General features: G+C 34.3%; 2 protein-coding genes across 2 annotated transcripts in view; one reads left to right on the top strand and one right to left on the bottom strand.

Moving 5' to 3' along the window:
* Positions 1–492: 492 nt before the first annotated feature.
* Positions 493–4,543, bottom strand: LOC110880342. The gene is made up of 2 exons (XM_022128936.1): positions 4,061–4,543; positions 493–546 (listed from the first exon to the last, which is right to left on the bottom strand). The coding sequence occupies exons 1-2, from the start codon at positions 4,541–4,543 to the stop codon at positions 493–495; spliced, it is 537 nt and encodes a 178-aa protein (XP_021984628.1).
* Positions 4,544–5,710: 1,167 nt separating this feature from the next.
* LOC110880343 (probable LRR receptor-like serine/threonine-protein kinase At1g07650) overlaps positions 5,711–10,203 on the top strand; it is a 50,423-nt gene continuing 45,930 nt past the window's right edge. Inside the window, exons 1-5 of the mRNA XM_022128937.1 lie at positions 5,711–5,750; positions 8,805–8,859; positions 9,393–9,449; positions 9,517–9,548; positions 9,760–10,133. Of these exons, the coding sequence (XP_021984629.1) occupies positions 5,711–5,750; positions 8,805–8,859; positions 9,393–9,449; positions 9,517–9,548; positions 9,760–10,133 (558 nt within the window). The remainder of the gene's footprint in view (positions 5,751–8,804; positions 8,860–9,392; positions 9,450–9,516; positions 9,549–9,759; positions 10,134–10,203) is intronic.

Here is a 10,203-nt window from a genome sequence, read left to right as displayed (position 1 = left end):
ATATCTTAACTACATGTGATCCATTTTCCTTTACATATACATCATCATATGCAATTTGGTACCCCATACGTAATAGGGTACCACATACGTAATATGATACGCTACATCAAACTTTGCACATGTGCAATACAAACATTTTCTATACCAAACAACATAATACATTAAATATTAACAAACATACCAATATACCTGAACAATCAAATAGAGTTTTAACCCATCACCACCATATAAAACATCCTATACGTCAAACTTCTTATATCAACCGTTATCGTAAAAACTACCCACATATTACAATCAAAAGATATCAAGAGAACAAAAAGAAATTGTCTTTATAAATTGCATATCCACAAACTACCTACATAACATTCACATTATTTCACAACCTCACACCTTCTGATCTTCTTTCCATTTCATAACTATCTTCCAACACTCCTCCTGTTTCAACGCCTCTTCGTCCATCATTTTCCCTGGTATTTTTCATCCGCCAACCTATTAATCAAATACATCCTTGTTGTCAATCCATGAGCAGCTTCGAATAATTTTTTCCTGCACACATTACATATATTACATCAATTATATCATGTATGCCCATGTGAAGTAAACATATTACATACAATATGTACAATGTTTATGTTTTAAGGTAATAATGCACGTGCGCATATGCCGTAATACATTCATATTAACTTAATCTGACAAAATATGCATACGTGCATAACTATGCACATGTGCATTAACATGACTGACCTTATCAACAGGTTTGTTTCAATAAAAAAACTTAACCCTTACCAAATCAAATTTCGTAATACCACCAATCATATTTAACATTAATTCGTAACAAAACTATTATGACAAACTATGCACATGTGCATAAGTTTTTTTTAATGTAAATGTTATTCACAGAAGCAGGGCCGGCCCTGAGAATTCATGTACCCTGTTCGAGCTCGAAAAACATGCCCTTAGGTCTTAACTAATTAAAAAATTTAAACTAGTTTTTTTCATACAACTTTGAACCGTTAGACAAAAATATAGCATTCGATAAACAATGCAATTAACAAAATACAAAATATAGTATTCGAATGCTTGTTTAGGAGCCATTAACGCCTAAATATAATCGACAAAGTTTGTATCAAATTAAGTTAACGCCTAAATAAGGTTCGTTTGCAGCCCTATATACGAGTAAACGAAATTATATATCTTGGAACAACTTAGATATTTTAAGGTTTAATCAATCAAAAGGTGATAATAAATATTGTTTATAATTCTAAATCAAGTGTAATAGACATTGACAAGTTCCTCATGGCATATGGAATATTGGAATCGGCCCTATTATTCTATTAATTTAATTTTCATATAAATCACTAAATTAGCAAGTGGAAGCATACTAATTAAAAAAATAGATGGGATGCTATTGCTAACCTTTATGGCCGTTCAAAAAAAAATCCTACACCGATCACCCTGCCAGAGGCACTGAAGCAGCAGAATGATGATGAATGATCGAACAACCCAGAGCCTGCAACTGCGACGTTTCTGTTCTCTTATTGCCGCCAGACTTCTTTTTTTAATTAGTTTTTAGAAAATATTTGGGTATTGGGCTCACTAACCTAATGGGCTAAATAGTTTAAACAATATGATTTTTTTAAGTGGGCCTATGTTAATATTTTTTTTGTTATACCCTATTAAAAATTTTTTACATATATGATATCGGATTTTTTTTAAAAATTACGTGCCCTACGAAATCACGGGCCCTGTTCGGTTGTCCTCCCCGCCCTCCTTCAGGGCCGGCTCTGCACAGAAGCCAACCTCCAAAACAGAAGCGGTCGAACCAACCGCTACAGCAAAACAAAAAACAACAACTCAACACAAGAACCTAAAGATCGAAAACTAGCAGCTACCTTATATTGAAACTACACCAGATCTCGCCAATACAGCCCCCTATAGTTTTCGTTACCGAGATATCTTTTTTTTATTGTTCCCAGGTATTTTTTGGGTAATCTGCTCCCATGCTGCAAACAGTCAAATCTGAACTTAACCTTGTCGCTCTTCTTTCTTTCCTCGCGAGCAGGAAGCACACCAGCAGTGTGCATTCCGTGATTCTACGGTGTTTTTTTTTTGCACTTGACTGGGTGGACAGTTGACCGGAAGAGAACTTAGATTCGCCTGGCCAGCAGGCGGGCGGCGTGCTTATCTTGTGTGACAACACTATAGAGCGAGTGGCTCTTCTAGGCGGGCAGCTGTGTGACAATACTACAGAGAAAGCGGCGCTTTCGTGTAACATGCTATGGTCTCAACGCCCTTACGAGGTAGTGATGAGTTTCACGCGCTCTAAGCCCGGCCCGCGCGCGGTTAGGAAGATTGGCCGCAATCTGAGCGGTACCACCCACCCTACCCTACCACCTATAGGCGGCCGTCCGGCTGACTGAAGCCATTCCTAGCCACCATTGCTTTCGAAATAGTCTGTCTTTACTTTACCATCTTCTCTAAGATATCAATCACTAAACTAAACAAAGTAGCAAAAATCATAAGAGAAGAAAAGTTCACAGAAGGTTGAGAAGTAGTACGCCCGGTTCACCAGGTTCTACCACTGTAGGGCCAAATCATAGTCAAAAGAAGAGTTTGATCCTGGCTCAGAAGGAACGCTAGCTATATGCTTAACACATGCAAGTCGAACGTTGTTTTCGGGGAGCTAGGCAGAAGGAAAAGAGGCTCCTAGCTAAAGGTAGCTTGTCTCGCCCAGGAGGTGAGAAGAGTTGAGAACAAACCTAATCTAAAGCCAGAATCAAAGGCAATGCCACGGGGAAGGGAAAGGTGGCATGAAAGTAGAATCAGATTCTCCGAAGCAGACTGGCTTGAATTCATGTCATGCTTGAAGACTGCTTGAAAGCTAATCCTGCCTTCCTTCTTGCTTGACTGACTTTCAAAAAAAGCAATTCCACCGGGGAAGGATCCACGAAAGCCCTCGCTTGCTACCGCTTTACCTTGCCTTCCAATCGTACTTCTAGCGAGGAAGGCCTTCTAGCAAGGAAGTTGCAGCTTTCCGCTTGCCTTTCTCCTCTTTCAATCTAGTTTGCTTTCTCTTCCTGCTAACAATCGAAAAGATATGTCCGAATGTTGAGCCTCTAATGTTTCCAAATTAGTCCAACTTCGTACCTTTCCGGCATAAACCATATATCTCAGAGAGGTCGTATTTCTTTGGGTTGGTAGTAATGGAATGCTTTCATTATCTAAAATGAAGAACATTTCCCACCAAAAGATCAGTCCAATAATACCACTCACTGGTAAATAGCGCAATACTTCTTCGTGAATCTCCGCTATTTGAATATGGAACATCATAACAACGAATAGGAATGAAACAGCTATAGCTCCTATATGAACTACTGGGAAGATCATAGCGAAAAAGTCGAGACCTAACAAAAGAAGTAAACCTGAAGTGTTGCGAAAGACTGGGATGGGAAACAAAATGGAATGTACCGGATTTTTAGCACGTACAACCATCAAACCAGAGACCAAAGCAAGGCTCGACAAAACAGAAAGTATCATAGTACGTCGTCCTTCCCTGTTCTAGTGCTTGCATACCCATAAGGATACACTTATATACCCGAATTTCGCCGGATTGTAGGAATGATAACTGATCATTTGATCAGAAAACTAAGGGAGCCTGGGCATAAAGAAACTGGAAAAAGGTTTCTAAGCAAAGTTGCTGAGTATAGGTCTCGTGTGCTTGCTATAGAAAGTACATATACGAGTCACGAGTAAGAGGAAGTGGTAACGGTCGATGGATGTTCATATTTGAGTATTTGCTGACGGAATGCCTCTCCCATCTCACGGACCTATTTTTGGACCGATTCTTATACCATAAAAAGCTGACGGACTTAATATTACGGATAATCTCTCCGAGTTTAACTTGAGTCTCCGAGAACCTTTTATTGTTCCTGGCTAACCATATAAACCAACTTGTCACGAACATAATGCCATGTAAATCATCTTTCACTTCTCTATGCAGATCGCAAAACTCAGAGGCAATTACGATATCTTTAGCCGAAAACAGAATACAAGAACTCACCTTGCACCACTCACTGATGTGATAACAGACAATCGACGCTACCCTGCACGAACAAAGAAGGTGTTCATCCATTTCATCGCCATCTTCACTCAGACAACATTTCACGTCTCTGCCCCAACAGTTTCGATCCCGGAGTGCAGTCAGCGTGGGAATACTATCTAAAACCGCCCTCCAAACAAAAAATATTGCATTTTTTGGGACCCATTTTGACCATTTCACAACGTGCCTGCTGCTGAAATCGGAGCTGTTATACCGGAAGTTCTTGACAATCTTGACCGAAAAATTAGAGTCATTACCTCCCAACCATTCCCAACCATCTTTGCCATCGGACAAAGTGACATTATCGAGGAGCCCGATCAACTCGTGCCATTCCAGTAATTCTTCGGCCGAGCTTAGGCTTCTCGACCAATTCCAAACCACCATTAAATTTCTATTATCCTGATTGTACCGGTCCGCCACCAGGCATCGTTTATCTTGTTCCATTCTAAATATATATGGGAAACGAGTTTTGTGCATAATTGATCTTATTAACCTATTTTATCAAATTATGAACATGTGCATAATTATACGCATTTTCATCAATGTGACTGGCCTTGTTAAACTAATATGGCAAAATATGCATATGTGCACAACTATGCACATGTGCATTAACATGACAGACCTTATCTACATATTTGCTTCAATAAAAAAACCCTAACCCTTAACAAATTGAATTTCGTATTACCACCAAATCATGTTTAACATTAATCAGTAACAAAACTACATATAAAAAACACATAAATACCACATTACAGATCGTGATATCACAACAGTCGCCCCTAATCCCTCAAAAATTATATACATCACACCATTTTCACTAATACATATATGAAACTAAGATTTAGGCCTCATATTCACATAAAAAAGATCTGAATCGACATTAAGCATCATGTTAACATATAAACGTGCAAGTTGACAAATTCTCGCAAACTATGCACATGTGCATGGCATAACTATGCACGTGTGCATCAACATGAATGACCTTATTAACCTATCCTGACAAATTATGCACATATGCATAATTATACACATTTGCATCAACATGATTGACCTTATTAACCTAATCTGGCAAAATATACATATGTGCATAACTATGCACATGTGCATTAACACGAATGACCCACAAGTTTGCTTCAATAAAAAACCCTAACCCTTACCGAATCAAAATTCGTATTACCACCAATCATATCTAACATTAATTAGTAAAAAAACTACATACGGAAAAACACATAAATACCACATTACATATAGTTCTATCACAAGAGTCACCCCTAATCCCTCAACAATCATATATATCACACAATTTTCACTAGTGCAGATATGAAACGATGATTTAAGCATCATATTAACATATAAAAATCTGAATCGATGATTAAGAATCATGTTATCATATAAGACTGCAAAACAAAGAGTATAGACTTACAAATTTTCGGAACGGTGTAGCGACGCTGAATAATCTGTCAATTGGACGTTTGTCCTTCAGATTCTTCCTAATTGTGACAGAGTCTTCGATTATTATGCTCTTATTACCCCAATTTTGAGCAGATGGCGAATATATGATCGATTATTATGTTCTTACTGCCCTAATTTCGATTAGATGACGAATACACGATGAATGGTAAGATTGAGATGGCGAATTTTGGAGATTCTGGTGTGTTGGATGTGAACTGGGGATGATGAAGTTTGTAGATTTTTGGAGTGTTGGACGTGAACTGAATAAAAAAGAGGATTTAATTGTAGTTTGAAGTCCAGTAAGAGGAGAAGTGATAGCTGATTTAATTTTTGTTATGTATTTACAAAATTACCCCCTGTTCACATTGGTTCTCGCGGTTCTCACAATAAGGGTGGTTCTCGCATGAACCCTACCCTATATATATATATATATATATATATATATATATATATATATATATATATATATATATATATATATATATATATATATATATATATATATAGGGCAAGGTTCATGCGAGAACCACCTTATTGCGAGAACCGCGAGAACTAATGTGAACATAATCTAAAATAGCTAAAAAAACCTAAAAAAACTCTAAAAAAACCTAACCCCCACCCCCCAAAAACCTAAACCCCCCAACCCCCTATATATATATATATATATATATATATATATATATATATATATATATATATATATATATATATATATATATATATATATATATATATATATATATATATATATATATATATATATGGTAAGGTTCATGCGAGAACCCCCTTATTGCGAGAACCGCGAGAACCAATGTGAACACAATCTAAAGTAGCTAAAAAAACCTAAAAAAAACTCTAAAAAAACCTAAAAAAAACTCTAAAAAAACCTAACCCCCACCCCCCAAAAACCTAAACCCCCCAACCCCCCCCCCCCCCCCTAAAAACCTAACCCCCTCAAGCTAAATGCTAAAAACTAAAACACTAAAAAAAAACCTAAAAAAACCTAACCCCCCCACCCCCCCCCCCCCCCCCCCCCGCCCAAAAAAATCTAAACCCCCCTCCCCCACCCCCAAAAACCTAAACCCCCCCCCCCCAACCCCAAGCTAAAATGCTAAAAACTAAACCCCCAAAAAACCTAAAAAATCAAAAAAAATCAAAAAACAATCTAAAATTTTTAGTTTTTATTTTTTTACTATTTTTTATGTTCAAATCGCTACTTTTTGTAGCCAAAACAATTTTTTTTTTTTAGATATTTTTCTTTTGGGTACTAAAAGTAGCGATTTTTATATAAAAATAGTAAAAAAATAAAAAAAAAAAATTTGGGTGTTTTTTAGATTTTTTTAGGTATTACTGTTTGTGTTCATACTGGTTCTCGCGGTTCTCGCAATAAAGGGTGGTTCCTAACGGATCTTTGTCCTATATATATATATATATATATATATATATATATATACATATACATATATATATGTATATGTATATATATATATATGCTTAAATCAGAACACGAAATATTACGTGAATTATAAGAACGAATGAAAAGCCAATCTTAGTTTGAGGTTAAATTGGGAACACTAAAAAAGTGGAAAACCTAATAATGGTGTATTTAACATGTTAAATATATCTTATATATTCAATTTAAAATGCTATAAAAAATTTAGAAATGTTTTAAGATCTTTTGTGTAAAAAGAGGTGGAGAATGTGTTCCACTAAAAAAATATTTTTTTTTTGTAGAAAAGAACTTTTTTTTCTTTTTTTAAGATTTTTTTTAAATTGATTTTTAACATGCTAAAAAGAGGTGGAGAATGTGTTCCACTAAAAAATTGATTTTTTTTAAATTGATTTTTAACATGATATCACTTTTCACTTTTTAGTGTCTCAATGAACACTTTTCTATATATATATATATATATATATATATATATATATATATATATATATATAGGCTAAAGATAAAAAGAAAACCACTTTTATTGAGAAAATCCGGGAAACTCTAAGCTCCCGACTTTTTTTTTTTGAAATAATTACCACACGTAATATACATATTTTTTAGAGTTTTGGGCAAAAAAAATCGAAAAAGCGCCAAAGGATTATTTTTAAAAAGAATAAACAAATTTCAGCAACTTTGTTGACTAACACGTGTTAGGCAAAAAATGCTGAAACTTGTTTATTTTTTTAAAAAAATTTCTTCGGCGCTTTTTTGTTTTTTTTTTTTTTTGCCCAAAACTCTTAAAAACATGTATATTACATGTGTTATTTTTTTCAAAAAAAAATGTCGAGAGCTTTGAGTTTCCCGGATTTTCTCAATAAAAGTGGTTTTCTATATATCCTTACCCTATATATATATATATAGGGTTGGGCTATATAGAAAACCCTATATATATAAAAAACCCTAGAAAACCCAAGCTCCCGACATTTTTTTTTTGAAAAAAATAACACATGTAATATACATGTTTTAGGACTTTTGGGCCAAAAAAATCAAAAAAGCGCCGAAGGGATATTTAAAAAAAAAAGTTTCAGCAAATTTCAGCAAAATTATGTCTTTTTTGCTTAACACGTGTTAGGCGCTGAAATTTGTTTATTTTTTTTTTTAAATCCCTTCGGCGCTTTTTTGTTTTTTTTTGGCCCAAAACACTCTAAAACATGTATATTACATGTGTAATTTTTTTCAAAAAAAAAAAATGTCGGGAGGTTGGGTAAAAATGGCTTCCCATTTGGGTTTTCAGAGTTTTCTAAGAATTTTAGGGTTTTTTTATCTAGCATTACCCTATATATATATACACACACACATATTTCTCAACTTTAAACACATATTATATATATATACTATTTAAAAAACATGTTTGGAACCATAATTTTCCATTATATCATTTATACACATTTTTAACATATATGTACATTATTAGAAGTAGATACACAATACTTACCTTATAATTTAAAACATGTATATACATAATGTATGGTTAAAGATTAAGATAAAAAAAAAAAAACCTTAAGGGAAAACGCTACACCTTTTCCCAAAAATAAAAATAAAAATAAAATTGTTGTTTTTTTGCATTTTTATATTTCTATTTAGGAAAGAGGAGTGGTATAGAAATCTTTCCTAAATAAAAATATAAAAATGTAAAAAAACTGCAATTTTATTTTTGTTTTATCTTAGTGATTCTCACATGACTAACCCTATATGTGTTTGTCTGTTTAATTATAAACTATGATCAATTCTTTATAACTTCTTTTAATAGTTATTTGACAGATAATAATCTTACTGAACCTATACCAGGATGGGTCCTTAAAGCAAGGAGTGACGTGTAAGGATAACATGTACCCTCAATACTACAAAACAGAGAATTAGACAGAGTAATTTGGGAATTAAGACAGGTTTTTAAAACAGGGCAACGCCAAATATGAAATGTTATCAAAAGGTGTTTAATATCATCTTCTGATTAAAAAAGAATAAATAAATAAATAAAAACTTTTCAAATATTTATTAATTAATATTTTAAACCCCATCTTAAAAATATGGTTGGAATTTTTTTTGAACTTGTTGTCAATTCCAAACCTCTATTCCAAACCTGTACAAATCAAGCTTATATACATCAATCGGACATTTTTAAATCAACCCAATGCATGTTCAACACGAAAATAGCAGGAAAAATTACAATTCTTTGCTACATTAAATGATCTAATTAAAGTTGAGCCTTTATTTTTTTTTTTTTTTTTCTAATTGTACGTTGTTGAATGTAAAATGGGCTAGCTAGATAACTCAGTTTCCAAACAAGTGTAATTATCCTAGTCAATTGGTTAAAATATAAAATCATGATAGTGGTTGGTTGTCTTTCAGGGATGTTTCTTATAACAATTTCACCTCAGGTGCAAAAAAATGTGAGAAAAGGACAGTGTAAGTTGATTTTCCCTTGGTGGGTGTTATATTTTTGTATGTTTAATCTAAAACAAATTTTTCACAGAAACATGGTGGAGAGCTATTCTTTGTCAGCAAGTAAACAGTAAGACACATGACCATAACTTCATTTAATTACGATCAGTCAGTGACTTTTCTGTCTGTTGTAGAAATAATATTGAAGCTTGCATGAAGAAGAATTTCCCATGTACTAAATCGTAAGTGAAGCTTCTACACCACTACGTACGTACGTACGATAACAAGTTAACCTCATCTATTATCTTAATTATAAAGCCATCTTTTGTATCAGAAATCTATTCTCTGCATATCAACTGCGGGGGCGAAGAAGTATATATCAACAACAGCAAAATATACGCCGCTGATACAGAGGGAGCAGGTGCCTCATCATATTACAATGGTGGAAACTGGGCGTTTAGCAGCACAGGCCATTTCCTGGATGTTGAAAATGGTCCTAGCGTATATAATATTTCCAACACGTCTAATCTGGATAACATATCCACATATGAGAAACAACTATATAGAAGTGCACGCACATCTGGTATTTCTCTCACTTATTATGGATTGTGCCTTATGAACGGGAAGTACTCGATCAGACTTCACTTTGCAGAGATTGTTTTCACCCGAAACAGCCCTGGAAAGCGTGTATTTGATGTCTATGTCCAGGTGATTAACCTCTTAATATAATGATAACTAGTAGGATTAGCCAACACTTAATTTGCGGCCGGTTTAATTT

The sequence above is a fragment of the Helianthus annuus genome, chromosome 9 (assembly GCF_002127325.2).
Source record: "Helianthus annuus cultivar XRQ/B chromosome 9, HanXRQr2.0-SUNRISE, whole genome shotgun sequence".
Lineage (NCBI taxonomy): Eukaryota > Viridiplantae > Streptophyta > Magnoliopsida > Asterales > Asteraceae > Helianthus > Helianthus annuus.
The sequence above is the reverse complement of the archived record's forward strand: the minus strand, read 5'-3'. Positions and strand labels throughout refer to the sequence as shown.

Bases quoted from the DNA above. Each gene is read 5' to 3' on its own strand.
- LOC110880342 (XM_022128936.1), bottom strand. From the start codon at position 4,543: ATGGAACAAGATAAACGATGCCTGGTGGCGGACCGGTACAATCAGGAT. The intron at 547-4,060 runs GTGAGTTCTTGT...TAATGTGTGCAG, and splicing joins ACATCAGTGAGTGGTGCAAG to GAAAAAATTATTCGAAGCTG.